At 36.6% G+C, this 19,531-nt stretch overlaps 2 protein-coding genes and 1 long non-coding RNA gene across 4 annotated transcripts; 2 read left to right on the forward strand and 1 right to left on the reverse strand.

Annotated features, from left to right (window-relative positions):
* Positions 1 to 625: 625 nt before the first annotated feature.
* On the forward strand, positions 626 to 7,544 carry LOC101735445 (porimin). Of its 2 annotated transcripts, none has more exons than XR_009976237.1 (3): positions 626 to 902; positions 5,710 to 6,257; positions 6,508 to 7,544. XR_009976237.1 is itself a non-coding variant. In XM_004921661.4 (3 exons), exons 1-3 carry the CDS (start codon positions 833 to 835, stop codon positions 6,692 to 6,694), a joined length of 654 nt encoding a protein of 217 aa, XP_004921718.1. In that variant the 5' UTR covers positions 626 to 832; the 3' UTR covers positions 6,695 to 7,544. The 2 variants fall into 2 exon arrangements, 1 of the variants encoding a protein (XP_004921718.1); XM_004921661.4 differs by having other exon boundaries at positions 5,710 to 6,175; positions 6,577 to 7,544.
* Positions 7,537 to 13,384, reverse strand: LOC101735303 (crossover junction endonuclease MUS81). Its single transcript, XM_004921660.5, has 4 exons — positions 11,924 to 13,384; positions 11,340 to 11,854; positions 8,887 to 9,310; positions 7,537 to 7,938 (listed from the first exon to the last, which is right to left on the reverse strand). The coding sequence occupies exons 1-4, from the start codon at positions 13,016 to 13,018 to the stop codon at positions 7,600 to 7,602; spliced, it is 2,373 nt and encodes a 790-aa protein (XP_004921717.1). The 5' UTR covers positions 13,019 to 13,384; the 3' UTR covers positions 7,537 to 7,599.
* A 188-nt stretch (positions 13,385 to 13,572) lies between these two features.
* Positions 13,573 to 13,994, forward strand: LOC134201070 (uncharacterized). The gene is made up of 2 exons (XR_009976238.1): positions 13,573 to 13,674; positions 13,762 to 13,994. It is a non-coding gene; the product is annotated as an uncharacterized LOC134201070 (long non-coding RNA).
* Positions 13,995 to 19,531: the final 5,537 nt, after the last annotated feature.

The raw sequence follows: 19,531 nt of genomic DNA on the forward strand, positions 1-19,531 counted from the left end.
TGATATGGGATGAAATATACCTAATCTCAGTAAAATGGTGGTCATTTTTACTGAGATTTTTTCAGTGGACTTTTTGGAGGATCCCGAGAAGTTACGTCCAGCGGCTTTGTTTCATTTTCCCACATTTGTGCACTTTCACAGATATTAAACAGTTAATAAACCACCGTTATTACACATTTAAACCTGAAGAAACACTAAATAGACAAAATAAAACAAATCACACAACTTCGCTCCTCGCGTTCCCGCCAAAAAGTCTAGCTGAGCCCATCTTGACAGATGTTACCAAGTCTTTTTAATTGCCATAAATCTTTCTACCACTTGTGAAAAATGATGAGGCTCAACAAATCCTTTCCTTTTTCTGTTTTTATTATTGTTAATTGTTTTTTTGGGATGCTATTGTTGCCAGTATCGCGTTTATTACTCTGATGACAAATGAAGTGGTTATTTACTGAGACCTCAGTGAACTATTTGAAAAAACTTGAGAAGCCACGTCTAGGGCCTTTGTTTCATTTTCTCACATTTATGAACTTTTCACAGATATTAAACAGGTAGTAAACGGCCGCTATTACACATTTAAACTTGAGGAAACACTAAATGAACAAAATAAAACAATTCATACAGCTTCTGTCCTCGATTTCCCGCCAAATAGTCTCCTTTCTAACTTTTGTTGTCTCTGCTCTACTACCATTAACTACCATTCATTAAGTTACTAGATTTTATTCCGGCAACATTGTCTTTCATTTCTGAATTTTGAGAGAAGCGCGTTGTCGACAGCAAATAAATCTCATTTATTTAACTGTTTATTCTTGTTGAAAATTAGCTTTATTTCAAAATGAAGATCTTGGCGTTCGTCTGTTTACTGAAACTTGCCATGTGCATAGCATTGCCGGCTGAACAGTCTGGTAAGTTTCGTGAAAAGAATACGATTTGAATAGTTGTACGTTCTAGTTTAATTAAATACATAATGCGCAATAATCTACCAGGAAAATTTATTGTAAAAACCAGTTTCCACTCTTTGATAGTTGATTGATCTACTAAGTCAGGTATGTTCAGTACCGTACAGCGATCTACCTAACACAATTTGTACGTAAACAGTCTGCCATTAAAATTATTTGTGACGCGACATCGACAAAGATGTGTTTAATTTATTATTCTTACCTACCGTATTTGTCGTTGCGTGATGATGAAATTTCACCATTGACATGCTTTATGGTGTCATAATTACATTGAATAGATATTTAAACTATTTGGTAGCGTTTGGTATTTCGTCACAATACATATATAATAAGCAAAGCCACCTCTTATTTCTAAACCTTATGAAATAGAAAAAAGAAAATGGCTTTCCACGAAATTTAATTGTTTTAACTTCTAAACATCCATAAGTTAGGAATTTAAACTACCTATATTGAATAGGCACACATTTCATAAAATTTTGGTTTTAATGCACAGTTTTTATGCCTCAAAGCGAAAGGCAGCATCCATTTTACGATAACTGTGGACTCTTGTAACTACTTAAAGCCAGTTGGACTGCTCATCTGTTATACTAAAATAAATTCATTCACTATAAACCATCTTAATGTGTCAAAGCATAAATATTTTTGGAGAAACATTATTTAGAATTACATATATTATATGAAGTTATTTGTCATGTTATGAAATGATTAAGTGATCATTTATATCCATTTACACATTAAAAAATACATTAATATTATTGATAAACAATTTGAATTATTGTAGATATTAATACATTGTTTTAACTAACTTTATAGTTGAATATAAGCAGATGAGCTCGCTGCCAACTAATTGCTGCAGCCCACAGACATCACATGATGCTTCCATAAATAATAATTAAAGCATAATTGTAATATTACTTATAATAGAATCACAGATATTTGACCAAGTCCTTAATGTTTCCTTTTTCCTCTGCTGAAGTTTCAGCAAGTTTCATAAATAATGAAATTTACAATATATTCCACTATATAGTAGTACAGAAAGGAGGCAGTGGCTTTGCTCTGCCCCTAGCATTGTGTCCATGTTGTAACTGCCTACAAAGACAATAACCAAAAATAATCCTCATCTTGTCTTAAATATTGTTTCTGCTGTATAAAACATTTCTAATGTAATTTAAACAATCATAGTATTTGTGACTGCTAATCTTACAGAATTGTCAAATTAAAATTGAAGCTAGATGATAGTTAGTATTTGATGTCTTCCTACAATGCTTATGGGGTCAAGCTTCATGGTTCAGTGTTGAAATCTTCTGAAGGGAAATTGTTGATTATGGAACTTATTATGTTGTAGAGTTTTAGCTATACTGTACCTAAGAGTCATATCCTAATACACAGTTTTAAGAATGTTTAATGAAAATATAGCTTAGGCACACAACAATATTCATTTTTAACATGATTTTGTTAGCTTGACTTATGTTTACCTATGTAACTGAATCGTTGAATATAATTTTACTAGCATCAAAATATCCAATTAACTTTAAAATTTGCACATATATTAATGACCAATGACAATACAATAACTTTATTATCTTTACCTAACACACTGACTAGCATCATCCAGGTAAAATTGTCTTAATTCCTTGTTGCTTAAGTGTTATTTTTAGTTTTTAAGGTAATTTACATAATTAAAATATTAGTAAAATATTGTTACAACCTATAAGTTATGTTTTAAAATGTATAACATAATGGTAAAATTTGCTAAATTCATATCTCTGCATAAGATCTTGATTTTGGATAAAAAAAAAATCATATTCTTTTTTTCATTGCTTTGAGCAACACCATAGTAAAATGGTTATTAATGGTCCCATATATTTTTATGTGTCAAACAGGATATTTCATTATACCTTTTACTTTACTGAATTTTACTGGTGGTAGGACATCTTGTGAGTCCGCACGGGTAGGTACCACCACCCTGCCTATTTCTGCTGTGAAGCAATAATGCGTTTCGGCTTGAAGGGTGGGGCAGCCATTGTAACTATACTGAGACCTTAGAACTGATATCTCAAGGTGGGTGGCGCATTTATGTCGCAGATGTCTATGGGCTCCAGTAACCATTTAACACCAGGTGGGCTGTGAGCTCGGCCACCTATCTAAGCATTAAAAAAAAAATTGCCTTGTTTTTTTTTTCTTCCTAAGCTGATAGCCTTGAGAGGCTATATCAGCGGAACCTTAACTAGTTGGTGAGCTCGCGGGGCTCAAACCTGACGACGTTACCTAACACGAACCCTAGCAAGAGCCGTGCTTCGCAGAATCTACCACCGGATCGGAAACGCGACCCACTGAGAAGATCCAGCGAGAAACTCAGTGGGCTAGTGGTCTGTGTCTGAGGGTTAATTTACTCGTCGAGCCCTTCGTCACAAGCGACGGGTTCGACGAGAACGGTGACCGGTACTTGAGGTACCTAAAAGCACCGTTAGTGGATCGGGAGGATCCGAAATGACGTGTTTGGAGCGACGTCGACTGCTTTCCATTATTTCCGGAAGATCGGGAATGTAGTTACCGGTGGCCACGATGAGAGGGTTCTCATGTCGTGCCGCTTTATCGAAGTGGAATAGCCTTGTACATAAAGCTACATACCAAGCTAATGGAGTTTTATAAATTTTGGCTTTATACCTATTTCTGTAATGTGGTAACTGCGGGCTATGCGACCGTAACCGGGCGAGTAGGTGACCTCACAAGGCTCTAACCTTTTTTTTTAAATTACGTTTTTTTTTTTAATTAAATTTAGATGGGTCTACGAGCTTGGCCCACGTGGTGTTGAGTGTTTACGGGAGCCCATAGACATCTACAACATAAATGCGCCACCCACCTTAAGACATGAGTTCTAAGGTCTCATTTGTAACAGTACAATGGATGCCCCGCACTTTAAACTGAAACGCATTACTGCATCACGGCAGAAATAGGCAGGGTGGTAGTACCTACCTGTGCGGACTCACAAGATGTTCTACCACCAGACCTAACCTGTAGACGCTGCTAACACTAGCCCTAGCAAGAGCAGCGCTTGACAAAATCTATCACCAGATCGGAAACTCACTGAGAACATCCCTCGAGAAACTCAGTGGGTCGATTGGAATAATGTCACAATATGATGCAATATTAAGTTTGATTTAAACTGGTATAATAGCCGGCAAACTTCTTGAGCATTTGTTGACGTAGTGGGGGTAAGTTTGCGCATGGTACACTCACATGCAAAAACATTATTTACTCTGCGTCATAATGCAATTAAATTATTAAAATCAACATATGTATTTATTTATATATTTATTAGAACATCAACAAAAAATATAGGTTAATAATTATAATAATTTAATCTTGGGGTAAAATAGATATTCCTTCTATTAAGTCAAAACTAGAGCTGTTGCCAGGTCTTCGTTCAGTTGAAGCGAAGCTGGTATTTGTAATTTTTTTTCGTTATCATAATCTTGACCATTATCATCATCACTGTTTTCATCACCCGAGTCGCCATCATCGTGATAAGTCGACATAGGGCTCATCGGTGTAGTTTACGACTCGGTCGGTTCGATCTTCTTTTTTGTCTATAATTAATCATTTTTTGAAGATATTCGATTCGTAGTAATCGAATGTTACTTTTTTCAATTACCAGCTTCCGATTATTTTCTGTTTTTTTTTCCATCTGAAGCCTAGCTCTTTCATAATTCGTCGTAAACTTCATTCCGAGCCATTAAAATGTATATCTTCTTTAAAATTTCCGAAGCCTTTCTACGGTACGGAGTTTCGCTGCTTGTTATGTAGTTATTATGATTACATCTTTTTATTACAGATTGAACGAAACTATCCATTCCGGTAACTTTCTTCTTCCCTGATCTTTTCTTACCCGGAGTCCCAAGCACGATGAGCAAGCCAGAGCCTTTAGCTTCGTTAATAATGCACCTAACAGTACTCACTGATGTTTTTGTTGCTTCCGAAGTCTGTTTTACTTTTTCCATAATATCATTCTTCCCCTGTTTTATAATGAAGCAATATACGTCGTACACAATTTTTCTACCCTTTCTTTTGAATACTACACCAGTTTGTCGCGGCATAGTGTATTTTTTATAAAAAATCAACAAACACTCAACAAATAGCAATGGCAACAAAGTCAACAAGCAATTATAACAAAATATAACTTAACGATTAATAACGATAGACTTTTCACTGTACGCAAGCGTACTTTTGGGAGCAAGCGGAACGAAGGCGCGGTGCGGGACGCAAGGTTCGACTGATCTACCAATAACGCGCTCGATACGATTTCCCCTGCCGTCGCGCCTCACCCTCACCACCAAAGTGATCTAAAATTCGTTTCTGCGCAGTCAAGGTCATTTGCTCACGATGTTTGCCGGTTACTATAACTAAATATTTGAGTTTTCTTTTTTTATTAGTTGCAAATCTATATATATAAAAATGAATTAATTTCGTTAGTCGCGCTAACTCGAGAACGGCTGGACCGATTTGGCTAATTTGGGTCTTGAATTATTTGTGGAAGTCCAAAGAAAATTTAAAAGGTAGTAAAATATGAAAATGCTCGGAATTAAATAAAAATAAAAATTTTGTTTTTCCTTTGATCTGTCCCCCTTCAGACGGCTTCCTTTTGTTTGTTTTAAGTTTATTTTATACAAAAGTTTAGGTCTTTTATTTATCGATTGAGGCACTACGAAGTCTACCAGGTCACCTAGTATATCTATATATATTTAATTTGCAGGAGCCCAACTGGGAACTACAGTACCCGTTCCTCATGATATCCCTCAAGCTCCAGGTAAACCTGAAGAAAACGCAACAGCAGTTCAGCCTACGAAACAAAACACAACTTCTGCAGTAGATACTAAGACTGATGATAAAAAAGTAAAACCTGAAGCAGAAAAAGTCACAGAAGCAACACCTGTATCCGCGTCATCAGTGCCTGCTTCTGTGAAACCAGATGAACATGCCAGCACAAAAGACAACAAAGTAGTTGATAAAGAGACAAAAGAAAAAACTGATGAAGAGAAAAAGGGTCCCGTTTCTGAACCAACTAAAATTGTACCAGAACACCAGACAGAAGCTGCTAAAAAAAGTGAAACAAGCTCTTCAACTGAAGCCAAAAAAGAGGATGCGACCACTCCGAAATCAGAACTTGCCAAATCTACTGAAGCCCCCACACACATAGAACCAACTGTACAGGCAAGAGCGTAAGTACCTAATTGTGTTTTATTAAAAGTTTGGCAAGCATATAAAATAAAATTTAATTCAGGAAAAATCTGTGCATCAAACGTGTTTTGCACATTCATATAATGATATGAATATAGTTGACTTCAATTCATTTTTTGTTGTTTTCAGAGGTTAAATAGATATTGTGTTGTGAATATAATAACTATAGTTATTCTATAGTGAAATAATGATAACTATAGAATCAGATATCCTATACAAAACGACACTGCACTTGACATTAAGTTGAAATCAAAGGCAGTTAGTTAACCACTCTTTGTGGAGAGGCCTGAGTAAGACAAAACTGCACAGGCAGTAGACATCTATCTATCTTTTTGCTAATATTAATCCTTATCTAAAAACAATATTTTTAATCTCTTTACAGATTTGATGGACCAAGCTTTGTTGGTGGAATCATACTGACCCTTGGTCTCTTGGCTATAGGATTCATGGGATTCAAATACTACAAGAACCACACTGAAAGAAACTACCATACACTATAAATTTCATCTCGAATAAAGTGCACCAATTTATTGTAAGAATTTATGTTTTAGTATTTTATTTTCTGAGTGCACTACCACGTTTTATAAATTGTAAAACAGGGTTTTTACATTCATGTACCTATATAGAATGTTTTCACATTAGAAGTTTGTAATGGGGTTTTGGTCCTAGTTATAATTTGAGATTCGAATTTATGTTTTGATTTTAAGTCTTCATTTAAGAATGTTACGGCATGTTTATTTTTGTGTATGATGCACATTTTTCTTTAAAGCACTAAACTTTTATTCTTAAAGAGAATATTAATAAGATTGATATAATTAATGGCTAAGCTTTCATGTATCTTTGAGTGCAATTTTGTTGTAGATATTTTAAACCGTGCCATGGTTTTCGGGGAATCTCGCATTTAAAGTATAATCGCAGCTTCACCTACTTGAAATATATTTTTTAAGAAAATATTCTATTAACATAAGTGTTATTTTAAGGAAACTCAATGTGATGATGAAAAGGGTCTAAAGTAGAACCAATTCCGTTTTGACACAAACAAGTTTTTGAATCTCCTATCTCTGTGTCTTTGTTTGAAAACAATTCATTACCAATTTACTGAATCTCCTTCAAATGCTTAAAACTAATTATTTTTTTCGTTGTTCTTTTTCTTTTTAAATGGATTATAACCAACTATTTATAAACTGGGTAAAGTTGATTCCATCCTGAAGTGCTCTTAATATAACTGGTCTATTATTCGAATAATCGTTCAGAGATGTATAATTCACTGTTGTTTCCTGTTATATATAAATATTGCTACTTGTGTCACAGTCAATGGTTATGTTAAATTTAAATAAACATATTGAAAAATTGGTTTTATTTTATTTACACTATATGTACATTTAAATGTATTACAAACAAAAGGTTATTCCGAACTTCTTTCTGTAAACAAATCGTAAACAGATTTGCTGACGGTCGGACCTACGTTACGATTCAGATCACCATATTTCAAATTCGCTAATAGAAGCTGACCTTCCCTTTGGCCACATTGTTTATACGCTTCTATAATGGATCTAAGAGTCTTAAATTTATTAGTTACAGCTAATGCTTTTTCTAATGACATTCCTTTTAATTGTACTAGCATTTTAACAAAAGTTTCCATTACACTCATTTTTTTTGTTTTCATTGATGTTTTGCTGAAGTATTCATACGTCATTAGTTTTGTGGGGCTCTGTTCGTGGTTAGAGCCTACTAAACTTTGATCCTGTAACAAATAACAAGTTTTTGATAAGAAAAAAACTGACTTTAACAAAATAAAACAGGAATATTATGAATGTAGTCAAAGCCAAATAAACATTTTAAAGGATAAACTCAATAAGTACTGGTCAGATTTTAGAATTTAAATGGGACCATACGAGAAGAACCAGCTTTCAAATAAAAAAATCCTTAAAATCAGTTCACTAAAAAGTTGAGGTAACACACACAAGTACAATATAGTATTGCAAACCTACTACTCCTTTTTAGAATTCAGTAAAAATGCAATTACTGTACTGATTTATTATTCACTTAATTTCACTCAAGTTAGGCAAAAAAAAAAAATAGGGGTCCTATCGCCACTGATATATCTTGGATATTTCCGGAGAGCTACATGATTTTTTCAAATGAAGCTTATGAAGGGTATTTTATGCTTTAGACAGCATGACGGCAGTGATTACCAAGTAATTTGTTTGGGTATTGATGCTCTAAAAATAGTTTAATGGGAGCGGTCGTACATATGTATTGCATTATAAATTATCGACAAATTATGAATACATCGATAATCGAACCCCTATCTTTTCAAAAGCAAGTCTTGCACATTGAAGTCGTGGCTAACAGTATATGACGCTGTACTCTTATCCAGCAGTGAAATTGTGCCGGTTTTAACATTCCGGAGGCAATTACAAATTTTCTAATGAAATACGTACCTAACACATGTCAACATGTAATAAAAATCAAACTCGGAAAAATTGTCATTTGCGTAATTACTATACAATTGACAAGCTATATTTCGAGTCTCTTGTTGGGCGGCGGCATTCAAGTCGTGATGTCTATGGGCTCCGGTAACCACTAAACAGCAGATGGGCCGTGAGCACGACCACCCGTCTATACAATAACAAAAAAAGAAACGTGAATTAACTCGATTTTACAGAATGAGAGATAATTAATTTCTTACCTTAAACTCTAAAGTGAGCCTTTTAGTCATCATAGCCAAAAACCTAGTGGAATGAGTTAATGAGTCGGTCATGTGAATTTTGAATCCATCTTGAACCTTCGTATTGGCTAAGGCTTGTCTCAATGCCTGTAAAGGCAATCCTACATGTTTATTTTTACCGTAGTTCTCTATCAAATAAATAACGTGCTTCAGTCCGCACTTCTTCAATCGAAATTTTTGCTCGTGAAAACGCCCGTCCTTTATACTAGCGCCGAGGTCATCCATTCTCTTCCGTTCTATTATATACGGCAGCACAAGTTCTTCATTGTTAACACGATGTCTAGCAATCCACAAAAAATCACCAACTTTTAAACTTCTATATTCGTGTTTGAGATCTGGGAACTTTTTAAACTGAACCATTGTCGGATCATTTTTCTTAGATAGCCTGGAAATGAGATTACATATTATATAAACCAGGGGTGGGCAAATATTTTGATAGTCGGGGCACATTGTAGATGAAAATTGGACCTCGGGCCAAACAGTTTTTTTCTGATATTACCTAAACTAATATTTGTGTTTTTAATAATAATATATACAATGCTTCACGGGTCAGACAAAATTCTACCGGCCGCCATTTGCTCAGGCCTGATATAAACGATTAAATACTCTAGAAACTTATAAAACGAGATAAATTTCGCGAAATTGTGGTTCACTTTATATTATATTTATTTGTCTGGTTTAATTCTATCGTGGGCAACTCGTAATGTATTTCCAACCCAGGCGACGGGGCATCCCATTGCTGACGTCACCCAATATATGTCACGTCGGATCTTCCCGATCCAATCTCGGTGCTTTTAGGCACTCCAAACAACGGTCACCGTCCAGAACCCAGAACCAGAACTCTCGACGAAGAGTTCGATGTGCAACCTAACCCAAGCCACTGAGTTTCTCGCCGGATCTTTTTAGTGGGTCGCGATTCCAATTGGATGGTAGATTCAAAACACTGCTCTTGCTAGGGCTAGTGTTAGCATAACCTTCCAGATTGAGCACACCTAGTAAACCGTGCGTTAATAACTAATTTACTAAAACTGCTAAATAACTGACGGGAACGTTGACGTAGTGACTGACTACTTCATGTACCCTTTTTTTTCTAATGCTGTGTAATCCTTTTACAGATACCCGGTCGAGGGGGATAACAGAGGGATACAACAACATGTCAGACTCCGGCGTCTCCAGAGAAGAAGAGATAGGAGAGGAAGACCAAGGTTCTCTTCTTCCAATTCCTGCCTTGAGAAAGGCGCTGCGCGGCGTCAGCTATACAAGACCCGCCCCGCAAAACCGACCACTGACTAAACCCCATCGAACTCCACCACTCCGACTCCACGAAATCCACAGTACCGCAAATCCGCCTTCTCCGGTACCCGTCCTAATAAATGGACGGGATTTCATACCAAGAAAGATCCTGAAGGTCGCTGTCTCCAGAGACACTGTGTGCGGCGCACAGGGGCCACCTTACGCCGCCTTACCACTGGATCCACAGCCGAGCACCGGGCACCCCCGCACCCGGTGCCCGGCATCCCCTTACGCGAGCTGAACAAGAGCTTCGCGCCCGCGCCGTCCACTCCGCCTTCTTCACTGAGAAGCCGAAGAAAGATCCCATTCCATTTCGCGCTCAGCCTCATGGAACGCCATGACCAGGTCGCAAAACCTGGCGATGGCCTACAACGAGCTCTGGTCCTCTAACATGCGGGAGACGACAGCCAGCAAGGAGAGGTACCGCCCTAGCACCGCAAGTGTTTCCAACGCGTTCACGCTTCAAACGCGTGCTGAGCATCATCGTCTGGATGCCTTCACTGGTGGCAACCCGGATGTGGCTCTCTCGGCTTCGAGGGTGCGCCGGCGGATGACTGAAGCTCGACTAAATTCCTCCAACAACCGCTCCTTCCACTTGGCGTACGCCACGGGCCGGCGGGCTGGATATCCGTCTCCGACTCGGGGACTGTGTCCTGAGCCCCAATACCACACCCAAAACCTCAGCCTTGAGATCAAGGAAGGGAACCGGCGAGGGCGTAGGCGACCTCCGGGGAGATCGTACCGTATCCCCTGATGACCCTCACCGCGAGCGACTGCTGAGCTCGGAGCAGCAGAGTCGCGTAGGGCGCGAAGAGTGCAGGCGACCACACCGGAGCGCCGCACAGGGCCTGCGCAGAACCCCCAAGTACAGACGCAGGCGCTGCAACCACCGACGTTGGATAGAAGAGGGGCCACCTCCAGCAGCTTAGGAATCAGTTCATGAAAATGATGATTGAAGCACCGTCGACTGTCAGTACGAGGTACGAGTACAAACGACCGTACGAGGTACGACAGTACGAGGCCAAATATTTGATCTTCAGCATGGGGTTCAACATGTTAAGCAACTTAAGTCTTAATCAAGCTTTGTTTAAAAATAAAACATAAATTTTAACAATACATACCCACTTGTTTCATTCTTATCAATTAGAAGTATTACATCAAAAGACCCTTTTGGAAATTCTATTGCAATGTTCGAAAGTGTATCTTCTAAGCTACAAGCAGATGATGATCCTGGTGTATCCTGATCCTGGTTTGATGATTCAACAACAGGTGACCCTTTTGAAGTATCTTTCAAACAATCATTACTAAATAATTGACTTGAACTAGATTTATTTTGCTTATCAACAGATGCAGAATCTATAAATGAAGCTAATGTATTCTTCTTTGGGCTATCTATAATCGATGCTCCGGATCGTGATGCTGTTGAACTAAATTTATTTGAAGAATTTTCAAGGTGCACTGTTACAGCCATAGGTGATGATGTCCATTTCTTTATACTATCAATGTTTGTTAATGAATTGTTTGGTGATAAATTGAAATCATTATTCTCTAAAATACTCATATTTGATGATGTAATTGGTGAACTTTTTTCATTTAAGCTTTTAAAGCTTGATGAAGTACTGACTAATGAAGTTACCTGTAAACAATCAAGATTCAGTGATACAATAAATACAAATGTTTTGTTACTTAAATGGCAAGCACTTACTGGTGCAGCAATTGATAATGGTTCCAAGCTATTACTTTTTAAGCCATTATTATTTGGTGATACAGTAATTGGTGAGGATGCTGAAATATTTTTTGAACTACCACTGTTTGATGATGCATATACTTGTGGAGTATCATTAAAAATAATATCATTCAGAGTAGGTATTCTTATAGATTCTTTTAATAAATCACTAGCTAATTTTATCCCATTTTCAGTCAAATTATAATATGTTTTTTTCTTTACAGTTTTATTTACTAAACCTTTTGTTATCAGCTTACTCATACTTGACCACGCTGTGTAGTATGTATCTGGTTTTGGCCTCACAAAAGACTCTTCACAGTGTGGTTGAGCTCTCTCAATTAACTGTTCCTTGGTTAACAAAGGTTTAATTTGATTTTCTTTAAAGTTATCTAGCAATGCTATTAGTATTGCATAACTACCAGATCTATATACAGGTTTGTAACATTTAGGTTGTTTTTTCATTTGACTACTTAAATTGCCTTCAAAATTAAAATTATTTACATCATCATTTCTTGAACAGGGACTAGCTATTATTGGAGAAACACATTCAAGCTGCTCAGAATTTGTTTTGGAGATAGAACAATCTAGTTTGTAACTATTCATTAAACTATCAAAAGCAGATGAACTAGGGCTTAAAGAACATTCAGAACTTATACTCAGATCGACTGTATCCACATTAAGTTCTAAAGGTAGATATTTATTTTTATCTTTTAAGTCATCATCGCTCGAGTGTAGATTCAGATCTTTTTCACTAGAACTATCTTCACTTAATGTTTCACCATGTGTTGCGATACATTCTTCATCTTTACAGTCATTCAAATTACTATTGTAAACTTCTAACCGTTTATCTAAGAATATGCATAATTTCTTTTGAAAACCTCTCAGTATAGCACATTCTGCTCCCGAATTTAACGGTAAAGGATACTTAGAGAGGGAGTCTAATGCTTCTCTTAGCATCGGCTCTAGTTTACTGCCTTTTTCCTTGGCTTCCTCGTGTAACTCTTCGAGCCACTCCTGGAACATCGGATTTGGCCGTTTTCTTTTGTACGTTATTCTGTTGCCCACAGTATTCATGATTGAAATGTTTGGAAATTCTTCGTATTTAAGATATAATCGAATCAGTTCCCGTTTTTTCTTTTATCGTAAATAAGCTCACAAAATATATTGCAGTTTAAGTATAGGTACATTTTGAAATAATTTCAAATTATATTATTTGAAAATATTGTCAGAGGAGACAATCAATAACATAGAGATGTGTAGCTCCTGAGTGATATAAAAGATATATATCATTCACACCGATAGAATGTCTCACTAACTCACACTAGCTCTGAATGTATTAATAACTCAGTTCTAGCTCACTAGATCACTAGCGCATTTGCCTCATGACATGTATCGTGGATGCTCATCGATTCATCCAATCTAGAATGAAAAGAAAATTAATGAGTGAGAAAGATACACGTGTGACCGGCTGACGAAAATGACCATTCACTTCACGCTAATTTCGTTTCAGCGTATTGGGTTGTCAAGGAAAATGTACTACTCGACCAAGCTAAGTCTGCACCTCGCTGGAATGCGGCGGTTCGCCCGCTTCCTCACTCACCTTCCCGCGATCGCCCTGTCGCGTCAGTACGGTTAGCAGCTTTGTCGCCGACAAGCGTCATACGAGTTTTCGTCTCCCTATACGTTGAATTTTAAATTTTTTAACTGTTCTTGTTAGGATTTTTGTTGAAGTTTAGTTATATTATTGGACTATTTTTGTTAAGTTTTTGTTGAACTGTTGTTACTGAATGCTTAACCTTCATTTTTTTTACTTCCAGAAGATTGTTGTGGGCAACAAAATGAAAAGAAAGGTGATACTTAGTGAAGGGAGAAACATAATCCTGAAAAAGAAACATAAAGGAAAATTATTACTGAGCTATTGGGATACAAATTTAAAAAGTGCAAGAACACCCGTGTGGTCTTAATACAAAAACCCGATACCGCTATATTCTAATGTACTTATGTATAATATATTGTTAAAAACAATAAATGCAAAGTAAAATCTAACAAACATTTGTTTACATTTTTAAAGTCATAGCGAATCCTTATTTCAGACCGTATTTAAGCAGCAATGTGACATAGTCGATGCGAGGTGCAAACTTAGCTTGGTCGAGCTGTACATTATTTCTATAGGACCATAACATAACTCATGTATTTTTAAAACTTAATTTAAATTTGCTTTATTCTTACATAAAAAGGTAGTCATTAATTCTAGGGTCAGCAGACTAAAGCACATAAGTCAAAAAACGCTACTTTACAGGAATTAAAAAAAACTATTTAGAACCTTATACATTAACAAACTTAATAATGTTTATTTGAATTATATAAGTCTATAACACTAACTTATTATTAAAATTAAATATTTTAAAGTAAATGTGATTATTTAATAATTAGATGACTTAAGTTATAAGGAACGCAATAATAGTATGAGTTAAGTGAAAAAGATCAACAACTAAGATATATATTATAATAATATAAGTCATAAATATAAATAACAACTTAATGTTTAATTAAAATTCTTCTTCTTCATCGAGTTCTAAAATATCTGGATCAGTATTTCGTAAAGTTTCCAACGTGGGAAGACTTATTTAAAATTCATGGAAAATATCTAGTATTAAAGGGAGCAGCGAAATTAAATCTTTTTTTTTCTCGATGGATATGGGTAATGGCTGTATAGATATTATATCATCAGTTTGAGAACCCCCTATGGATGATCTCCTTTTCATAGCAACTGTCTTTATAAAATTGTCACTTTCATCTAACGATTTCATTAAACATCCTCGGCAGACAGGTTCACGTTTACCATGCACAGTAAAAAAGTATTTTTATGTCTTCATGCTAAGCTTTTGCTTTTCAGGTTCAATAGCTCGTATTCTTGGCTTAGATTTATCTTGAATTTCCATTAAAGACGCCAAGTATACAGATCTTTTTGCATATGACCCCATTTGCCAATATTCTGTAAATATGGCACGCCTATCAGTTAAGGTATACGTTCTTTACATTTCATTCTGCAAACTCTTTCAAATTCAAAATCATTTATTTCAACTTAGATGTCAGTATAACACACTTGTTGAATGTCAAAATATAAATAACAATGTTAACTCTACCACCGGTTCCAAAAAAAACCACAGTCCTGAGAAGAACTGGCGAAACAAACTCAGCGGGCTTTTTTTTTGTTTTTTCTCAATTTTTTTTTTGCACAGTGCGATCTGATATACATTTCCCTTTAAAGTTTTCTATGCCTGTCCTAAGTTACGTTTTTTTTTCTCTCTTTTTTTAGTACGTATACTCTTTTTTGGAGACACATTAGGATTCATTGAAATTTCATCACAAGTACTTGAACTCGATGTGATTGGAAGTCTCGGTAATTCATAACATGGATCTCGTACAGAATCATCACTAGAGAAGTCAAGTACAGAATAGTATGTTAAACTACTGACTTGACCTGATGATGTTGACGGTATAGGATCGTCTACTACTAGGTTCTCTGTGTTCAAAACCGACTGCTGAGTTACATTTTCTAAAAAAGGACAAGACAATTATCTATTTATAATGATATAATATTGATATAATTACGTAATTTGCAAATCATAATTTTGAAGATATGTGAAAATATACCTTCATTGCTTTCCAGATGAGTGGATAACACCATTTCAACGAATTTCTTGCCTCTTTGAATATTCATCTTAAATAATTAAAATACTTAAGCACTCACACACAACTAACCAACAAACTGTGCACAATCGACAACATTAGTAAATTAAAACCACTTACCGAAGTATTGTTTACGTTATAAATATTTTTAAGTAACCACTTTCTCTAAAGAAATGTTACATTTTGATGTTCTTTATAACATAAGTCAGACTTCTTACGTTAATAACTTTGTACTTATGGTGTTCCTTAGAACATAAGTCCAGTTATGTTTTTTAGTTCGTTTGATTATATTAGGATTTGATAAGGTTGATACAGAACGCCGCTTGAATACGCCATGAAATACTTGAGTTTGACTTATGTGCTTTAGTCAGATTGTGTGTTGAGTAAAATGTAAACCGATGATGTAATAAAAAATAAATTGAAAATTTTGACTTATGTGCTTTAGTCTGCCGACCCTAGAATTAGAGATAGGGGAGTTAGGGGAGAACGGTAACAACACCTCCACCGACCCTACAGTCAACCTCACCTGCGCGCGCCGGATGGCGGCGGAAACCAATTGGTTTCCGTGGTACTCCCTGCTAGATAACAAACGAGGCAATGGCGACCGAGCAATGGCGGTATAACCATACAACCTGCCAAGCAATTGGTTGGAAGAGGCTATAGCAAGCCTGGGGATCTAAATAATCTCTAAAACGTCTAGAGTAGTATGAAGAAAAAGGAACCCAAATGAATGCAAATTTGAAAAACAAACTACCCCAGGAGGGTACCGGTAATACCGGAGAATCCCTCCCTGAGTCTAACTCAGGCAGCCCCTCGTATTCTGGGGGGGGCACAACTTTGCGATCTGATGGATATGGAATCAACCCTATGAATAAACCAAAATTACCTAATATGGTACAACAAACTTTTCACCGCAGTATGTTTGAAAGAACACGAAGTAACTCATTAAGTGCCATAAATAAAGAACAAGAACCTACGCTATTCCTAACCACAACTAAAGACCTTGAACATAGTACATGGCAGAGTGACCAGGTTCCTCTAATAAAAAGGAAGAGAACTGAATCGCACTCAGATTTAAAAGGAAACATTAATAAGTTACAGAAAACCACATACCCGATACCTACCCATAATCAATTTGAAACATTAGAGATACTCGATGAAGACGGAAGCGATCCTAAACCAAAAATACCTAAGCCCGAACCTATATTTGTTACGGGTGTGGCATACATAAAAACCCTCAAGGACATACTGAACAAAATTACCAATGATGACCCAATGACATATACTATGACCACTTTGAGGTCAGGACATGTAGTAAAAATCTTACCAAGAGATATAGAAATGTACAAGAAGATCAGAGACAATTTTATTACAAACAACATCAGTCATTATACATATAAGCTCAAAAGCGAAAGGGCTTACAGAGTCGTTCTCCGTGGGCTTCACTCAACTGAGGACACGGAAGTTATCAAATCTGAATTAAGAGATTTAGGCCATGAAGTCAGAAATATTGTTAATGTACGACATAAAACAACTAAACAAGACTTGCCGTTGTTCTATATTGACCTTGAACCTAAACATAATAACAAAGAGGTATTCAAGGTAAACAGATTAAACAATATGAAAGTATCTTTTGAAGCCCCTTATAAAACAACAGAGATTCTACAGTGTAAGAGATGTCAGAGGTTTGGTCATAGCAAAAATCAATGTTATAGACCACATAGATGTGTAAAGTGTGGAGGAGATCATCCCACTGTAAGCTGTAAAAAGACACCAGATACTGAAGCAACATGCGTTAACTGCCAAGAGAAACATCCTGCAAGTTACAAAGGCTGTATCAAATACAAACAATATAAACAACAAATTTTAAAAATTAATCCCAAAAATGTAATCAAAGATACCCCAGCCTCACAACCAAATAAGGAAAAGCCCAGGAAAGCAGAATATACCAAAAACATATTTAAAACTTATGCAGATGCAGTGAACTCCAATAATAATAAACAACAGACTGAATCCCACTTGATTGACAGCAGCGAACTAAATAAGCTCATAGACAGCATGTTTAATAAATTTCAAACCATCATGACTAACATGATAGACAGCATGATGAATCGGATGATTCAATTAATATCCCGCCTAGTGCCCAAATGATCAATAATTTACGTGTAATTACTTGGAATGCCAATGGGTTGACAGACAGATGCATAGAATTAGAAATCTTCCTAAGGACAGAAAAAATAGATGTAGCACTTATTTCTGAAACGAGATTTACTCATAGAACTCACATTAGAATAAAAGATTATGTTGTTCATTCTACAAATCACCCCTCTGGCAACTCCCACGGTGGAACAGCAGTTATAATAAAAAAAAACATTAAACACCACCCGCTGGAAGAATACAGTACTGAAAAAATACAGGCTACATCTATCAGAATACAAGAGAAAAACACTGAAACAACTCTATCTGCTATATACTGTCCTCCAAGACACAATATTAATGCTGATGACTTCAAGGATTACTTCTTAAGTTTGGGGAGTAGATTTGTCTGTGGCGGCGATTGGAACGCTAAACACACCTACTGGGGCTCAAGGTTGACTCTACCACGAGGCAGGCAGCTATTCCAGACGACTATAGAACTTTCTTTATATTGCTTGTCTCAAGGTGAGCCAACCTACTGGCCGACTGATCGAAAGAAAACGCCGGATTTACTTGACTTCTTTATCACCAAGAATGTGCCCCAAACACAGCTGAGCGTCAAATCTTGTACTGATCTATCCTCCGATCACACTCCAGTGATTCTTAATATAAACTCTACTATCTTGTTAAATGAATATCCACCTAAACCATATAACAAGAATACCAATTGGGAAACCTACCAAGAGTACATCAACAATAATCTGAATTTAAACATCTCTTTGAAATCCACTGGAGATGTTGAGAATGCTGTAGAAAATCTAAATCAACTTATTCACGAGGCACTAGGCAGATCTACGCCGCTAAGAAAATTCCCATCTGTGGTTTTGCACCATTACCCCAAACATATCAAGGATATGGTGTCTAGGAGGCGGAATCTGCGCAGAATATGGCATAACACTGGCTATCCTGCTGATAAGAGAGCTTTTAATAAAGCTTCTGAGGAATTAAAACACCTAACTAAGGCAATGAAAGAAGACGAGCTACAATCGTTCTTAAGAAATTTAAAGCCTAGTCCAGACACCAACTATTCTCTATGGAAGGCTACTAGGAAAATGAAAAGACCGAAAATGCATGTACCACCTATTAGAGCACCTACTGGAAGCTGGGCCAGATCTGATTCTGAGAAGGCCTCAACTTTCGCAGAGCACCTCAAACTAGTGTTTAAGCCTTTCCCGGGATTAAACTTAACGCACAACGAGGAAGTTTTGAACTCTCTGAATTCTCCACTGCAGATGTGCCTACCGCTAATGTACACAAGTCCGACGGAAGTAGCTAATGAAATTAAGAACCTGAAAGAAGGCAAATCGCCAGGTTATGATGAAATCGATGCAACTATGCTTAAACATCTTCCTAAAAAAGGCATAACACTCATGACTATCATCTTTAATGCATGCATTAGACTGGAGTGCTTTCCTAGTCAATGGAAAATAGCCCAAGTGGTGATGGTGCCAAAGCCTGGAAAACCACCTCACGATGCAGGTTCTTATAGGCCAATAAGCCTCCTTCCAGTCATTGGTAAAATTTTGGAAAAGGTCATTCTTAACAGGATGAAGAAACATCTGCCGAGTGTCCTTCCCGCACATCAATTTGGCTTTCGTGAAAAGCACGGAACAATTGAACAGATTCATCGCCTTGTGGATGTCATAAGTGGAACACTTGAAAATAAACAGTACTGCTCAGCTGCCTTTCTCGATATCG

The sequence above is a fragment of the Bombyx mori genome, chromosome 23 (genome assembly GCF_030269925.1).
Source record: "Bombyx mori chromosome 23, ASM3026992v2".
Classification (NCBI taxonomy): domain Eukaryota; kingdom Metazoa; phylum Arthropoda; class Insecta; order Lepidoptera; family Bombycidae; genus Bombyx; species Bombyx mori.

What these genes read in the sequence shown, in the direction of transcription:
- LOC101735303 (XM_004921660.5), bottom strand. Translation starts at nt 13,018, where the DNA reads ATGAATACTGTGGGCAACAGAATAACGTACAAAAGAAAACGGCCAAAT. An exon ending in GATAAGAATGAAACAAGTGG is followed by an intron (nt 9,311 to 11,339) that starts GTATGTATTGTT and finishes TCTCATTTCCAG; the next exon opens with GCTATCTAAGAAAAATGATC. An exon ending in GGCTCACTTTAGAGTTTAAG is followed by an intron (nt 7,939 to 8,886) that starts GTAAGAAATTAA and finishes TATTTGTTACAG; the next exon opens with GATCAAAGTTTAGTAGGCTC.
- LOC101735445 (XM_004921661.4), top strand. Translation starts at nt 833, where the DNA reads ATGAAGATCTTGGCGTTCGTCTGTTTACTGAAACTTGCCATGTGCATA. An exon ending in ATTGCCGGCTGAACAGTCTG is followed by an intron (nt 903 to 5,709) that starts GTAAGTTTCGTG and finishes TTTAATTTGCAG; the next exon opens with GAGCCCAACTGGGAACTACA. An exon ending in CCAACTGTACAGGCAAGAGC is followed by an intron (nt 6,176 to 6,576) that starts GTAAGTACCTAA and finishes ATCTCTTTACAG; the next exon opens with ATTTGATGGACCAAGCTTTG.